Source organism: Chiloscyllium plagiosum, unplaced genomic scaffold (genome assembly GCF_037043375.1).
Source record: "Chiloscyllium plagiosum isolate Xiang-an unplaced genomic scaffold, Cpla_swu_hap1 HiC_scaffold_19, whole genome shotgun sequence".
In the NCBI taxonomy this organism is placed as follows: Eukaryota; Metazoa; Chordata; class Chondrichthyes; order Orectolobiformes; family Hemiscylliidae; genus Chiloscyllium; species Chiloscyllium plagiosum.
In genome coordinates, this window is record NW_028270157.1 from 28155430 (window position 1) to 28173145 (window position 17716).

The window sequence follows — 17716 nt, forward strand, 5'->3', positions numbered from 1 at the left end:
TGGCACTCCACTAGTTACAGGTTGCCACCCTGAAAATGCCTCGGTGATCCTACCTCTGTGTCTTCTATTAGTTAGCTAATCCTCTATCCATGCTAACATGCTTTCTCCAACACCATGGGCTTTTGTTTTATTTATTAAATCGTCGTATGCATGGCCCCTTATCAAATGCATTCTGAAAATCCAAACATATTACATCCACTGTAGGCCATTGTTAACTCCTCAAATAAATCTAGTAAATGTATCGGGCATGACTTCTACATCATGAAGCTACACTGACTCTGCTTGATTTTATAATATATCTCTAAATGATCTACCATTACATCCTTTATCATAGACTCTAACATTTTCCCAGTAACAGATGTTAATCTAACTTGTCTACCTGTTTTTGTCTGCTTCCCTTTCAAAATAAGAAGTGTTTAGTAGTTATTCAGTCCTCTGTGACTTTTCCAGAATCAAAGAATTCCTGAAAGATTACTACCAATATATCCACAATCTCTGTGGTTACCTCCTTTAATATCATAGAACAATACAGCACAGAACAGGCCCTTTGGCCCAAGGTGTTGTGCCGAACATTTGTCCTAGCTTAAGCACCCATCCATGTACCTATCCAATTGCCGCTTAAAGGTCACCAAAGATTCTGACTCTACCACTCCCACAGGCAGCGCATTCCATGCCCCCACCACTCTCTGGGTAAAGAACCTACCCCTGACATCTCCCCTATACCTTCCACCCTTCACCTTAAATTTATATCCCCTTGTAACACTCTGTTATACCCGGGGAAAAAGTTTCTGACTGTCTACTCTATCAATTCCTCTGATCATCTTATAAACCTCTATCAAGTCACCCATCACCCTTCGCCGTTCCAATGAGAAAAGGCCTAGCACTCTCAACCTATCCTCGTACGACCTATTCTCCATTCCAGGCAACATCCTGGTAAATCTTCTCTGCACCCTCTCCAAAGCTTCCACATCTTTCCTAAAGTGAGGCGACCAGAACTGCACACAGTACTCCAAATGTGGCCTAACCAAAGTCCTGTACAGTTGCAACATCACTTCACGACTCTTGAATTCAATCCCTCTGCTAATGAACGCTAATACACCATAGGCCTTCTTACAAGCGCTATCCACCTGAGTGGCAACTTTCAAAGACCTATGAACATAGACCCCAAGATCCCTCTGTTCCTCCACCTCACTAAGAACCCTACCGTTAACCCTGTATTCCGCATTCTTATTTGTCTTTCCAAAATGGACAACCTCACACTTGGCAGGGTTGAACTCCATCTGCCACTCCTCAGCCCAGCTCTGCATCATATCCAAGTCCCTTTGCAGCTGACAGGAGCCCTCCTCACTATCCACAACTCCACCAATCTTCGTATCATCTGCAAATTTACTGACCCACCCTTCGACTCCCTCATCCAAGTCATTAATAAAAATTACGAACAGCAGAGGACCCAGAACTGATCCCTATGGAACTCCACTTGTAACTGGGCTCCAGGCTGAATATTTACCATCTACCACCACTCTCTGACTTCGACCGGTTAGCCAGTTTTCTATCCAATTTCTAATCAAGCAGTGCCTTTCCAGATACTCATAAATCCTATCCCTCAGTACCCTTTCCATTACTTTACCTACCACCGAAGTAAGACTAACTGGCCTGTAATTCCCGGGGTTATCCCTATTCCCTTTTTTGAACAGGGGCACAACATTCGCCACTCTCCAGTCCCCTAGTACCACCCCCGTTGACAGTGAAGATGAAAAGATCATTGCCAACGGTACTGCAATTTCCTCTCTTGCTTCCCACATAATCCTAGGATATATCCCATCAGGCCCGGGGGACTTGTCTATCCTCAAGTTGTTCAAAAAATCCAACACATCTTCCTTCCTAACATGTATCTCCTCTAGCTTACCAGTCTGTTTCACACTCTCCTCTTCAACAATACGGTTCCTCTCATTCGTAAATACTGAAGAAAAGTACTCATTCAAGACCTCTCACATCTCTTCCGACTCAATACACAGTCTCCCACTACTGTCCTTGATTGGACCTACCCTCGTTCTCGTCATTCTCATGTTTCTCACATACGCATAAAATGCCTTTGGGTTATCCTTGATCCTATCCGCCAGAGATTTTTCATGCCCTCTCTTGGCTCTCCTAATCCCTTTCTTCAGGTCCCTTCTGGCTATCCTGTATCCCTCCACTGCTCTGTCTGAACCCTGTTTCCTCAACCTTATGTAAGCCTCCTTCTTCCTCTTTTCAACCTCCCTCGTCAACCAAGGTTCCCTCACACGACCATTTCTTTCCTGCCTGACCGGTACATACATATCAAGGACACGTCGTATCTGTTCCTTGAAAAAGTTCCACATTTCCACGACATCCTTCCCCGAATATCCTAGGATGCATCTTGTAAAATCCAGGGGATTTATCTGTCTTTCGCCCGTTCAGTTTCCATAGCACTTGTGACAGTTTTGTTTATTTCCAATCCTCCTTGGGTGGCATGGTGGCAGTGTCAGGGAGCTGGGTTCAATTTCACCCTCAGGCAACTGTGTGTGGAGTTTACACATTCTCCCTATATCTGTGTGGGTTTTCTCCCAGAGTCCAATGACACTTGCATTGGTCATGGGCAATGTCTGGGTGGAATGCTCTTTGGAGATTTGGTGCGAACTCGATGGGCCAAATGGTGTGCTTCTACACTGTAGGGATTCTATTCTATGATTTTGCCCTTTTATTACTGTCTGCTACTGTGAAGACTGATGCAAAATATTTTTTCAACTCCTCTGCCATTTCTTGTTCTGGTTCTCTGGGGGTCTTGGGTTCACTTTGGTTTCTCTTTCCCATTGAATGTATTCAAATAAATTTTCGCAGTCGATTTAAAGAAGCTTTTGTTGTCCATCTTGAGATAGACAGAATGAAATATTTACAGATTTTCTGAGGAGAAAGGAATGTTGTAAGTTTCAGGCTGAAACTTGCGCAGAATTTTGAGAATATGAGAGTCAGTGATAATAGTTGAGTTCAAAATAGCATCCCAAAAGCCACAAGACCACATCAGGTTCTAAAACAAGGAAAATCAGTTCTCTACTCTCCTTAAAGCCAGACTCTTTTTCTGATCCCCAGTTTCCTTGTGAGTTTACAAATGAAGATTTACTGCACCACAACTGCCGGCGTGATATATCCATCTGCCAGAACTGCTGTTTTCCTTATTTTTGAAACTTTGCCATCTTCTTGGTATGACCTCATGGCTATTGGGATGCTACTTCAGTGTCCATTTATTGTCATTAGCTCATATTCTTAAAAAGTATGATTAAGTTTCAGTTAACACCATTAATTTCACAACATTTCTTTCTCCTCATGAAATTCGGCAAATGTTACATTCTGTCCTTTATCTAAAGTCTGAAACTGTAATTGATATACTTCAGGAATAAGATCATAAGCATTAAATATTGCAATTCTAACTGCTGAAACATGACAACAGCTTTTCCAACCAGATCACTCTGCAAAATGAAGTCTTGATTAACTACTTTATGATTTCAGCCACCTTTTCAAGAAATTCCCTTAACTCTGTCCATTGTTAGTTAAAGCAAGAGGCAAAGATTCCTTGTTACATCAAAAGTTATGTGGGGTCGTGCCTCATCATCCGAACTATTGAACTCTCTTTTAATTCACATCCTAAGTTTTCTTCATTGAGTTTATGTCATCTGACTGTTTGCTCTCTTTAAAACTTTCAGTCTTTATCTCTATTATCCCTTGCTAACCTTTCTCTCTGGAATTCAATTTCTACCTATGACAGTTCCCTTTCTTGTTCAAATATTTTCCTTACTTTTTCTAATTCAATGAGCTTCATTTCTTTCCCCATTTCAAGCTGCTTCTTTAACAACTGTCTTTTAGCCAACTCAGCTGATTAATGTTTGGATGAGCTTTTCCTTCTTCCAGTTTCAAGTGCTGTGCTATCATTTCCTTTATGTCAGCTTGCACATCCTTGCTTTTAACTTGAATTCCAACTTTTCTGCTGAGATTATAAACCTAGCCTTGATTAGTTTTAGTAACTCATTTTGAGATAAATATTCCCCTCCAGAAACATAATAGCAACGGATAAATTAAAGCTATTTTGGCTTTCAGTAAGTCTCATAAAATTCACACTGATTTACATATCAGACTTAACCTAAGCAAGTATTTGTCTGTAACCCTGGATAAGTTTCCAGATTATGCTGTGATCTCAGACAAGACCACCAATGTGTTTAAGAACCTGTAATATTTTGTTTAAAATTGACAACATTTACTTACTAAGAGAATAAAGCTAAAAATTCTACAGTTTTAAAACAAATAAAATAAACTTTCCTATAAAAGTCAGAAAAGCAAGCATTCTGCATTATCTAACATAAGATAAATGTGAATTAACAGCAAACTGTGGTTGAACACACTGCATTGTACATTAAGTGGTAAATACAGCCAAGACAGGTTCCATGAACTTATCAGTAACTCAACCACATATCAATACTCATTGTAAGTCACAAAAGCTCATTAACACTCTATCTTCCTCTTTAGGAGCTGAACTCATTACATTCAAAGAATTTCCCCTAAAAATCTGTTCAGACTCAGACAATCTCAATGTCTGATCACCTCCCAGAGGTTCAATGTCTTCAGTTAAGTTTTTGTTCACCTGGATTTCCTAAGCTACGTTGCAGCACTAGCTTCCTGGTACACTCCAAGCTTTTTAGCCACACTTGAGAAGTATACTGTACCTCACTTTAAACTGGTTATCTTTGCACTACAAGCCAGCAGAGCCAATGACCTTGTGACAACTTCGCAGCTCCTGATTGCTTCATTATTTCTAGCTATACTAAATAGATTCCTAAGCCCTAACTGTAACTGTGAGCTGCATCTGACAACTCCCAGAACTTCTCTGAACTCTAACTGTCCATAATAAAACAAAGAACTACGGATGCTGGAAATCTGAAACAACAACAGAAATTTCTGTAGAAACGCAGCAGGTCTTGCCAGCATCAATGGAGAGAAAGCTGTGTCAACATTTTGGTTACCATGTCCGTTCATCAGAATCTCCTTTTACACTGCTATATCAGGTCCTAAGGTCTTTGTTTCTTTCATGACACTTCTATTTGTCATTGCACTGCTCCATTTAAATGGCTAGATCTTTTAACTGGTGAAAAAAACACAAACAGAGCAGCCTATGACACAACATGTTCTTTGTACATCCCCTGGAGCGCTTGGGCCTACCAGGAACTGGAGTTCTTGGCTTCTGCCTAGAATTTAGTAAGTTCAAGTATTGCAAGTATTGTAAAGGAGAGGAGATAAAGTATTTGGTAGTTACATCATGCTTGAAGTGGTGGAAATGGTGGAGGATGATCTGCTGACTGTGGATGCTAGTAGAGGGAAAGTGAGGACAAGAGGATCCCTTTCATGATTTTGGGAGGGAAGTGAAAGGATGAAAATGAGCTGGAGAAGACCGAAGTCTATGTTAAATTTATTGGCAGGGAATCAGTTGACAAAAAGGGAAGACATATTGGAAGCACTAGTTTGGAAGGTTATATTGTTCAAACAGATGTAGCTAAGACAGAGAAGCTGGGATAATGCAATAAATTCTTTTCAAGTGCAAACTTCCAGTGATTCCAGAATGGCTCAGTGGTTAGCACTGCTGCCTCACAGCACCAGGGACCTGGATTCGATTCCCACCTCAGGCAACTATCTGTGTGGAGTTTGCACATTCTCCCCGTGTCTGCGTGGATTTCCTCCAGGTGCTCCGGTTTCCTCCCACAATCCAAAGATGTGCATGTCAGGTGAATTGGCTATGCTAAATTGCCCATAGTGTCAGGTGCATTAGTTGGGGTAAATATAGGGTAGAGGAATTGGTCTGGGTGAGTTACTCTTTGGAGGGTCAGTGTGGACTTGTTGGGCCAAAGAGCTTGTTTCCATACTGTAGGGAATCTAATCATCTAATAGCTGCTGAGTATTTTCCTGGTCAGGTCCAGCATTGAGTGTTTCCATACTGTAGGGAATCTAATCATCTAATAGCTTCTGAGTATTTTCCTGGTCAGGTCCAGCATTGAGTGTTTCCTGGCTACTTGATTTCAGGATAAAGACTTCTATTTAAGTGATGAATGACTTCAATCTACATTATATGGTATGCCTATTTTGAACTTAACAGGAATGTTTCTTCTGTTCAAAAGAAGTTGTTCACTCAATGTTAAAATTCTGTTGCTGAGTGAAAAGGCGATTGGAGTTTTAATAAATGTTCAACTAAGATTACTAAAATAATATAAATGAGTATAAGATATTCAGCTCATCACTTAATCAATGTGTTAAATCATCCATTTGACACACAGTTTTTTTTTTTCGCTTTTCTGAGTGTATAGATTGGGATTTTGCACAATGTTATAATTCATTGAACCACTGCACAGCAAATGTCAAGAAAGGTAGAGATCATCTGTCTTTTGATTCTATGGAGTAAAAGTGATATGTGCAATAAAAATGTGGTTGAAGCAAATTAATGAAATGTCACAAGCTGAAGTTGCATGTCCTTGATTAATTTTCCCAGTGTGTCCAATTTGTTTTACTCCAAAGGTGGGGTACTGGGGGCATTAATGAGAATATATTGACACAATCTTGTAGACACAAAAAGTATCAATTCACACATTAGAAATAGTTTCCTCTGCTAAGATATGTGATATTCCTATGTGTTAATTGAACCATCCATAATCTAAATGCCTTTTTATGGGCATTTACTCCCTGGCTTCAGTCAGTGTTATGGGTTTTGTGAAGATTAACAATTGTAGAATGTGTGTGGAGCTGGTGGAATTCCTATTAAATGTCAGAGGCAAGTCCTGTGAACCAGCAGAGAATAAAATCCCAATCCTAAATTCCCAACAATGACTGCAAGCAATGTGAGCATAGTACCAGCAGAGCCAAAATGATAATTTTTCTTTTTGCCCTCAGTTGAATGAAGAGAGGAGATTGCAAGCAGTTTTTCAGAGGAATACAATTAACTGAGGACCTACTGGTAACAAGAAGACTTAGTGCAAGTCTGACTTTAAAAACAGGAGACGGATTAAAGAAGATTTTATAAAAGCAGATATAAGCAAAACAAAACTACTAATGATTGATCATTGTGTGGCTGCCATGGAAGCAAGTAAGTAAACATCAAAGTTGGTCATTTTTTGTTTAAAACCTTTACTTGTAATGCTGTTGGAAGAATTTCTTCTCAATGGTCTAAGTATTTTGTGAGATAAAGTATTTCTTTGAATGTAACTGGTCTTGCTTTTTATGTTCCATCACTTTTAGAGTGTTTGACATGTTCCCTGGAAGCATTTTATGATACAAGACTCAAAGCAAGGTAAAGGATGCTAAAATGTGATAACAAGAACATTGATGTGATGCTGCAGGCTGTAAAGTGATGAAGGATTGTTCCATTGCTCCATGGACAAATGTGTCAAAGCTGGATGGGGCAACTAATAGAACAACTGAGCTTGTAGGTTGTATGCCATATGTTGTTGCGAAGCTACAAAAGAGGTTAATGCCTGATGGCAAGACTGCCCAAAGTCCTGAAAGTAACCTGAGTGCATTGCACCTATGGTAGCAGAGAGTTCACAGTCGTAGAGGGACCATTGGAAAATCTGTACTTGATGAGATTGTGAGGCACCTTGTCCCCAGCGTCATGTATCAGGGAACAGGTGAAGATATTCTTCATCTGTTTTCTATAAATATTAATGTAAAGGCACCAGAATATGCGGATATGTGCTACAAACATCAGTCTCAAAGAAGGTAATAAGAGGGACGTGTGCTGGTGATCAACAGTAGATGGCCATGTAGATGCTTATTTTTAATAATAGTGTTGTTAGGACTCTATCATTGTTGTACTTGTGATTTTTTAGTGTAGAACAGGGAAAACAAATGTTGGTTTACAAGATGATGTGTGAGACTAGGAAGAATTATTTTATTAAGTGTTGGATGGAGTAGTTAGAATATAGAACATAGAACAGTACAGCACAGAACAGGCCCTTCAGCCCACAATGTTGTGCTGACCACTGATCCTCATGTATGCACCCTCAAATTTTTGTGATCATATGCATGTCCAGCAGTCTCTTAAATGTCCCCAATGACCTTGCTTCCACAACTGCTGCTGGCAACGCATTCCATGCTCTCACAACTCTCTGTGTAAAGAACCCGCCTCTGATATCCCCTCTATACTTTCCTCCAACCAGCTTAAAACTATGACCCCTCGTGTTAGCCATTTCTGCCCTGGGAAATAGTCTCTGGCTATCGACTCTATCTACGCCTCTCATTATCTTGTATACCTCAATTAGGTCCCCTCTCCTCCTCCTTTTCTCCAATGAAAAAAGTCCGAGCTCAGTCAACCTCTCTTCATAAGATAAGCTCTCCAGTCCAGGCAGCATCCTGGTAAACCTCCTCTGAACCCTCTCCAAAGCATCCACACCTTTCCTATAATAAGGCGACCAGAACTGGACACAGTATTCCAAGTGCGGTCTAACCAAAGTTTTATCGAGCTGCAACAAGATCACACGACTCTTAAACTCAATCCCCCTGTTAATGAAAGTCAAAACACCATATGCTTTCTTAACAACCCTGTCCACTTGGGTGGCCATTTTAAGGGATCTATGTACCTGCACACCAAGATTCTTCTGTTCCTCCACACTGCCAAAAATCCTATCCTTAATCCTGTATTCAGCTTTCAAATTCGACCTTCCAAAATGCTACAAATGCTTCCTCGCATTTATCCAGATTGAACTCTATCTGCCACTTCTCAGCCCATCTCTGCATCCTGTCAATGTCCTGCTGCAGCCTACAACAGCCCTCTATACTGTCAATGACACCTCCAACCTTTGTGTCATCTGCAAACTTGCTGACCCATCCTTCAATCCCCTCATCCAAGTCATTAATAAAAATTACAAACAGTAGAGGCCCAAGGGCAGAGCCCTGTGGAACACCATTCACCACTGACTTCCAGGCAGAATATTTGCCTTCTACTACCACTCGCTGTCTTCTGTTGGCCAGCCAATTCTGTATCCAGACAGCTAAGTTCCCCTGTATCCCATTCCTCCTGGCCTTCTGAATGAGCCTACCATGAGGAACCTTATCAAATGCCTTGCTGAAGTCCATATACACCACATCCACAGCTCGACCCTCATCACCTTTTGTAGTCACATCCTCAAAGAACTTGATAAGGCTTTGTGAGACATGACCTGCCCCTCACAAAGCCGTGTTGACTGCATTTAATCAAGCCATGCTCTTTCAGATGGTCATAAATCCTTTCCCTCAGAATCCTTTCTAACACCTTGCAGACGACAGACGTGAGACTTACTGGTCTGTAATTGCTGGGGATTTCCCTATTTCCTTTCTTGAAGAGAGGAATTACATTTGCCTCTCTCCAGTCCTCAGGTACGACTCCAGTGGAGAGTGAAGATGCAAAGAGAAATGCAATTGCTTCGCAAGTGGTGAAGCAATTGCATTTCTCATTTCCCAAACCAGCCGAGGACAAATCTGGTCTGGGCCTGGTGACTTGTCAATCTTAATGTTTGACAAAATTTTCAACACATCAGCTTCCTCTATCTCTATCCATTCCAGCATGCACACCTGCTCTTCAAAGGTTTTATTCACTACAAAGTTTGTTTCTTTCGTAAAGATTGAAGCAAAAAACTCATTTAGGGCTTCCCCTACCTCCTCAGACTCCACACACAAATTCCCTATGCTATCCCTGATCGGCCCTACCCTTTCTTTGACCATTTTCTTATTCCTCACATAAGTGTAAAATGCCTTTGTGTTCTCCCTAATCCGTTCTGCCAAGACTTTCTCGTGCCCCCTTCTGGCTCTCCTCAGACCATTTTTGAGCTCCTTCCTCGCTTGCTTGCAATCCTCTAGAGCTGAGCTTGACCCTAGCTTCCTCCACCTTATGTAAGCTACCTTCTTCCTTTTGATGAGAAGATCTACCGCTTTCGTCATCCAAGGTTCCTTTATCTTACCACTTCTTGCCTGTCTTAGAGGGACATATTTATTCATCACTCGCAACAACTGTTCCTTAAACAGTCTCCACATGTCTATAGTGCCTTTATCATGGAACAATTGCTCCCAGTCCATGCTTCCTAACTCATGCCTAATCGCATCATAATTTCCACTTCCCCAATTAACTATCCTCCCATTTTGCCTAATCCTCTCCTTCTTCATAGCTATGTAGAATGTGAGGCAGTTGTGGTCACTATCACCAAAATGCTCTCCCACCACAAGATCTGATACCTGCCCTGGCTTGTTTCCGAGCACCAAGTCTAGAATGGCCTCTCCCCTCGTCGGCCTGTCAACATACTGAGTTAGGAAACCCTCCTGAACACACTTTACAAAAACAGCTCCATTCAAATCTGTATTGACAGCTGGAAGAAAGATTCCTGTCCTTTGGCAGACAGCCAGGTAGTGGCAGCTCTGGAGAGGGTTGGGTGAGTTTTTTTCACTAGTAGTCAAGAAAACTTGAGATTGTTCATCCAACTCCAAATAAACAATCCTGCAAAAGTAAGATCTATGGTACAGCTTCACCTCAAGTGAAATGAACTTTTGAGGGGAGTGTTGTCAAACAGATAGACCTAGGGGTTCAGGTACATAGTTCCTTGAAAGTGGCATCCCAGGTAGACAGGGTGGTTAAGAAGGTAATTGGCACACTTGTTGTTCTCGGTCAAGGCATTGAGTACAGAAGTCGGGTCATTATGTTACAGCTCTACAGGACATTGGTAAGGCCACATCTGGAGTACTGCGTACATTTCTTGTCACCCTCTTATAGGAAGGATGTTAGTAAACTGGGAATGGATGCAAAAAGATTGACAAAGATATTACCAACACTGGAAGGTTTGAGTTATAATAGGTTTATATAGAGGTTTATAAAATCACAAGGGGCATAGATATTGTCTTTTCCTGAGGGTAGATGTTTCCAAAACTAGAAGGCATAGATTTAAGGTGAGAGGGGAAAGTTATAAAAGGAACCTAAGGGACAACTTCTTTCACACAGTTACATGGGTAAGACAGGAAAGTGGAATTATTATCAGATCAACCATTATCACATTGAATCGTGGAGAAGACTCAATAGGCTGAATGGTCTACTTCTGTTCCTATATCCTATGGTCTTCTAGTCATAGAATCATATAATCATACAGTGTGGAAGCAGGATATTCAGCTCATCGACCCCTGAAGACCCCAAACCAACCCCTACCCTATCTCTGTAACCCTGCAGTTCCCATGGCCAAACCACCCAACTTGCACATCGTTGGACTCTGGGAGGAAACCAGAGCACCCAGAGGAAAGCTTGTCAGACATGGGGAGTTTGTGAAAACTCCACACGGACAGTTGCCTGAGAGTGGAGTCCAACCCAGGTCCGTAGTACTTTGAGGCAGCAGTGCTGACCACTGATCCAACGTGCTGCTCAAGGTCAAATGTCCAATGCCAAAAACAAGTCTGTCCGAAACAGCTTTGAATATATCCATTGACCTAGCCTCTACTGCTTGCTAAGGAGGGGAGAGAATTCCAAACACTAACAACATTCTGCAAGAAAAAAAAATCCTCTTTGTCTGTGTCTTAAATTATTTTTGATACAGTGTCCCATGTGGAGAACATTTTCTCTGCACCTATCCTTGAAGCCCCCACAGAATCTTATGTCTCAATAAGATTACCTTTCATTCTTCTAAACTTTAATGAGTAGAGGTACAACCAGTTCAAAGTTTCCTCATAAGCATCAGATTAGTAAATTCCTCAAATTGGACTGCTTCCAATCCAAGTATATCCCTTCTTACACAAACAGACCGTACTTTAGGTGTGGTCTTACCAATGTAGTGATAGCTAGACTTCCCTCCTTGCATAAGTAACTTTCACTGCAATAAAGGGCAACATTCTGTTTGTCATACTCGTTACTTGCAGTATCTGCATACAGATCTTTTGTATTTAATACAAAAAGATAATAGGGTCCCTCTGTACCATGGCATTCTGTGGGCATGCTTCATTTCTCTTCTTCCTTGCAAATGGGCAACCTTATAATTTCCCACGTTATACTCCTTCTGTCAAAATTTTGCCCAATATTTATCTAAATCACTGTTTATATCCTCCTCAGAACTTTCTTTCTAACCATCTTCATATTGTCACAAATTTGATTTATAATCAAAAGTATGGGAAGAGATGCTGATCAATGCAGAGGTCTAAGTAGGAAACATCAGAATGTGGGGGGCCCACCCCTGATTATTATCAGAGAAAGAACTTGGAAGTGCACAAAAAGCAAGTTTCAGAGAATCACAGAGTTTGATGAGCTAAGTTTGACAGAGCCTTCATACAGGATTGCAGAGCCTTCATACAAGTCATTTTAATATGGACCAGGAATAGTTGAGGGCCCAGCTCTGATTCTTGCCACAGCTTATTGGTTTTCAGTTTGCAAATCTAAATGATTATCCCAACTCTCTACTTTCTGTTAGTTCACAAGTCCTCTATCAATGCTAATGCATATATTATCCCTGACACTACATGCTTGTCCCTTGTGTAGTAATCTTTCAAGTGGCACCGTATTGACTGCCTTTTGAAATCCAAATATATAATGTCTATTGGTTCCCCTTTATTTACCCTGATGGTTACATTTTTAAAGAACTCCAATAATTAATATGTCAATTATGATTGGCTCACCTAAAACTTTTACTGCCTTATGTGAAGTCCCATACAACCATTATCCATCTGCTTCTGGACAGTCATTGGCCTCAGTTTTTAAAGTCTCATCTTTGTGTTTGAATCCCACCACAGTATCATCTTTCCATACTCTGTAGCCTTGTCCAGCTCTGCAACCCTTATCAATCAAAAATCTGTTGAAGCCTCTATACCGCTTTGCATGTCTCACCATATTTTTGATGCCCCTTAAAACCACTCTGATCATTTTTTCTGTCCCTGTACCTCCTTTGACTAATTGCCTTGTGATCTTGTGAAGCATTGTTAAAGGTGCTGTAACAATAAACTATTTTACATAACTTTTAAGCATATTTAAAATTTTAACACTTCCTGCAAAAACACAATGCCTCAATATCCACTGCCACATCTTCAAAGTCGAAACTTGAGACTAGGCTGTTGCAGGAATTGAAAATTCGCCAAAAAGTTTATTTCAATAGTTAATTTCCTTTACCTTTATTTAAGAAGTTGCTATACTGAAGTTGGTAAAAAGACATGTATCACTGGAGTAATTTTTATATAAAACTAAATTGTCATAATTTATAAAGAAAGGCTTATATTAGATATGGTACAGAACATTTCCTTTTTAATTCACAAACCCTTTGCCTGCATTAAAACGAATCGACCTAATTCTTAGGCTAGAGCCTCTCTTTAGCCAAACATAGCCACAATTTTTTTTGTCGAAGACATTAGCAAAAACGTTGGCAAATAAGAGGGCCATGAACGGTGGCCTCTGTCCAATGGTCATATTTGGAGTTGCAGGGTAGAGGAATTTCCCACAGTGCTTCTTGATGTATTATCTAACCAACAGAGGAGCTGAGAGGAAGAAGTCAATGAGTCGGAGCGGAGTCGACCGTCCTCATCTTTTTGTCATTATTCTGTTGCTTTTGAGCTTGTTTGCAGTCCAAGCGCCAGGTAAGGGGCCCCGAGATGAACACTCGAAACAAATTGGTCTGTGGTGTGAGCGCTGGCGGCTCCTGGACAGGCTTAATAACTGTGGCTAGCTCGGGGAGTTCTGAAGATAAACAAACGAGTCGACTTTTTAGAGTGTGAGCAAATGTCCGGCCAGTACGCTTCTTTTCTTTCTTTTCATTTGAAAAACTATGTTATTGTTTCTAATTTCAGAGCTGTGTGATTGTTATTTGTTTCTGATTTTGCTCTTGCTCCGGTAACCCTTTCCCTTCGCAGCTTGAGCAGTTCGCTCAGGCCTAGTGGTGGAGCTCCTTGCTCATCCTATGGCTCACATTGACGTTCGCTCGGATGCTGCCAGCGCAGAGGATGTACTGCCGCAACACATTTGGGAGAGATACAGAAGGTCGCTTTTGGTTATTGCTGCAGCTATTGAAAGCTTCCATAAATAAACATAGCAGAAACTTGATCTCATTGTCAGGGCCAGGTATTAGCAGAGCCTCTTGTTTCTTTCTTTAGCTGAACACCAGTATGAAAACTTCATGAACCCTAGGCCTGCTAAGTTTTAATTTGTGCTTCACCCCCAACTAAACGTTATTCCAATGGTTGTTGTATCCATTGAATTATTTGTAAATACTTCCCCTCCTATTAAGTTTGCATTAAATCAATGGAACGAAACCAAATTACACTCACAGAAGTCAAAATCCAGGTTAACCATGGAATTCACTAGGCACATATGCAGATCTGACTCAGCCTATTCCAAATTCAGCAACTGTATTTCAGCTCATCGAATGTTAATTAAATATGTATTATATTTGGAAGAAAGTCTAAATGGGAAATACAGATCATTAGTCCAACTAAACTGAAAGTGTGAGTGTAAAAGTGCTCTCTGCTTTTGATTGTATAAACTTTTATTCTACTGCTTATAATTTATGTGAAAATATATTATGATAAAGTGAGGTGTTTCACATTGATTATTCAGTTTAGCATAAGGTACTAAAAATATTTTATGTTTGACAACCTTTATTTCTCCCAGTTTCCATTTGTTCCGATAATCACTCATGTTGATAATGGGATAATTACTGCATTTGTTTTCCCATTTTAATTTTCTCTAACTGAAGACAGTGGCAGCATATGGTTCCATGCGTAGTGATGATCTTCCAATAGACGGGAACGATATAAAAGAGACCTACGGGGCAACTTTTTCACGCAGAGGGTGGCGTGTGTATGGGATGAGCTGCCAGAGGAAGTGGTGGAGGCTAGTACGATTGCAATGTTTAAAAGGCATCTGGATGGGTATATGAATAGGAAGAGTTTGGAGGGTTATGTGCCAGGTGCTAGCAGATGGGACTAGGTTGGGTTCGGATATCTGGTCAGTATGGACGAGTTGGACTGAAGGGTCAGTTTCCGTGCTGTACATTTCTATGACTATCTTGTTCAATTGAATTACAGCTGAATGGTCTATAATCAACATCTGCAGGATATTCAATTAGTTCATGAAGCATCACAGAGTGTCTTTGAATCTGTAAATATTTATGTTGAATAATAGCGATATGAAAAGGAATCCTTGGTGGTGGTTTATGAGGTTTTTTTTATTCCAGCTTTTCTAAAACTGACTATCCCATTCCCATTTAGCAATAAAATTAGATGAAGCAACATTTTCCAGTGATTGAAGTTTCCATCTTCCTGGCCTGGTTGGTTGGACATGCTACAAAATGTAAAGTGACACTCTTGACAGGTTCTTAAATGATAAAAGCATTGTCAAAAATGTTCCAAGGCCTGCATAGAAGTAGGAAAAGAAAAAAAAATTGTTCTTTTTTAAGGCACCAGAAATATGATTTGCACTTAAAATATTCATGAAAAATCATTTAATAAATTTGGTTAAATTCAAAAAAGTAGTTTTACAAGTGAGGCTTCTAATGTGGATCATTACCATACAGGTCATAGATTTGGTTGGTACCTTGCAATTGGGCAACATGCAGGGCATATGCTTGAAAATTACATTGATCCAATATGTACAGTACTGGGAATTATCAATGAGCACAATATTGCAGGTTAGATTGAATTTCAGAGTTGTCAGTGAAATTTAATGATAAGTGAAAGTTATTATGTACACTTTAGCCAAAAGACATCCAGCATTACAATTACAGCATTTGTCCTTCCAAACTTTAAGCTCTGTTTGGAGAGAATGGCTTGAACTGCAAAATGCTTAGATGAAATACTGCTGTTGATAGTAAAATGAGTAGTTTGCGGGCTATAAGTTAAGAATATTTGTTAAGAGATTTTTGAGTTCGAGCAACTTTTATTTCTCCCCTTTGCAGATTGGTCTAACTGCAATTTAAGTTTATGCAGAGTTTATGAATCTAAGAGTTTATGAAGGATGCGTGCAATAAGCTGAGAAAGGTGCAGTGATATTTCACATATTACAAACACCCTTGTGATTGTTTACCAATACTGCTGCATATTTTCCAGGGTTTGCCATTTCTTAATTCAAAGGTTGTTAAAAACTTGTCCTCAATTTTATTATCCTTTATCTTCAAAAGATTTGCCTGATAAATCACAGGGGTGACCTCTCGGCCACTCTGTCACACTGTCCAAACTCTAGGACAGCCCATTCTCAATTACTCCTCCTCAGGACGACAGCAGTCAGAACAGCCTACCAACTTTCCGGCTCAGGATGACAGGCATCGGGATGGCCTACCCACCTTCCAGTTTTCAGGGCTGCCAACCCACCTTGTAGTTCACAGGACGGCCTACACACCCACCAGCTCTCAGGACGATCTATGAGCCTCCCAACTCACAGTGAGGCCTGCTAGACCCAGGGACACACAAGACAGTGCAGGTGATAAACTCAACAAGCAACAAGACACAGTCAATCAATTATCAACAAATAGAATCCCTTCTGGTACAGAGTTAAATACCATTATCAGTTCTCTTCAAAATGTAGACTCGATTCCCAGGAACAAAGTCCACTGTAGTATACAAAAGTGCACTGTCAGAATGAGAGTCCCCTCCAAACTGCAGAGTCCACTGCCAAAAACACAGTCCACAACTGAGGGCAGAGTCCACTCTTGAAGGCAGCAAATACACACCCCACAACACACACATATACACACACACACAGATGTTCAGTCTCCAGGCCCACTATAAGAACACAGTACATTGTAAAAGTGCAGTTAACTCACAGGGGTTTGGTCCACTCCAGGATGCAGCAAATGCCACCACATACACAGATATTCAGTCTTTACAGAGATCTAATCCACCAAGAAAATGCCAGACCAAAAAACACATGCAAAAAAAACAGAGTGCAAGGGCTAAGCCCTCCCGCAAAATCATCATAGTCCTTTTCACAAAAGGAAAAGAGCAACACAGACTGTAACCAGCCAGTGAAACAACAGTGCCATAATGAGAACTGAGTTACATCTGAAACACATTGACTGTGTCGATCAGGCAGTTTAGAAATCAGTCCTCAATAAAATAGGAATGCCAGTTTAGAAAGCAGGTTCTCCCAAAACAAAAGCAGCAACCAACGGGACCAGTGACACACCAACTGTGGCCCAGCCAGCACAGAGTCAGTCTCCTGAACGGAGAGGATTTTCATCTGCTGCTTATATCGAAATAAGAGTGATGAACTTAGAGCATGGATCAGTACTTGGGACTATGATGTTGTGGTCATAACGGAGACGTGGGTTTCACAGGGGCAGGAATGGTTGCGAGATGTTCCAGGGTTTAGAATGTTTAAAAAGCACAGGGAGGGTGGAAAAAGAGGAGGGGTGTAGCATTGCTAATCAGAGAGTGCATCACAGCTACAGAAACGAAGGTTGTCAAGGAAGGTTTGTCTATTGAGTCAGTATGGGTGGAAGTTAAGAACAGCAAGAGATCAGCCAAGTCATTGGGGGTTTTCTACAGACCCCTTAACAGCAGTGGAGAGATTGAAGAACTCATAGGCCAGCAGATTTTAGAAAAATGCAGATGTAGCAGGGTTGTTGTTATGGGTGACGTCAACTTTCCCAAGATTGACTGGAACCTCCTTAGTGCAGTTAATTTGGATGGAGCCGTTTTTGTCAGGTGTGTTCAGGAGTGTTTCCTTACTCAGTATGTAGACAGACCG

At 40.8% G+C, this 17716-nt stretch overlaps 1 protein-coding gene across 2 annotated transcripts in view; it reads left to right on the forward strand.

The window, feature by feature from the left end:
• The first annotated feature begins 13448 nt into the window (after window positions 1-13448).
• The window catches only part of msrb3 (methionine sulfoxide reductase B3), a 131847-nt gene continuing 127579 nt past the window's right edge, over window positions 13449-17716 (forward strand). Inside the window, exon 1 of one of the 2 annotated variants that reach the window (XM_043709653.2) lies at window positions 13449-13611. In XM_043709653.2, coding sequence (XP_043565588.1) covers window positions 13488-13611 — 124 coding nt within the window. In that variant the 5' untranslated portion in view covers window positions 13449-13487. The remainder of the gene's footprint in view (window positions 13612-17716) is intronic. The other variant, XM_043709654.2, reaches the window with a different exon arrangement.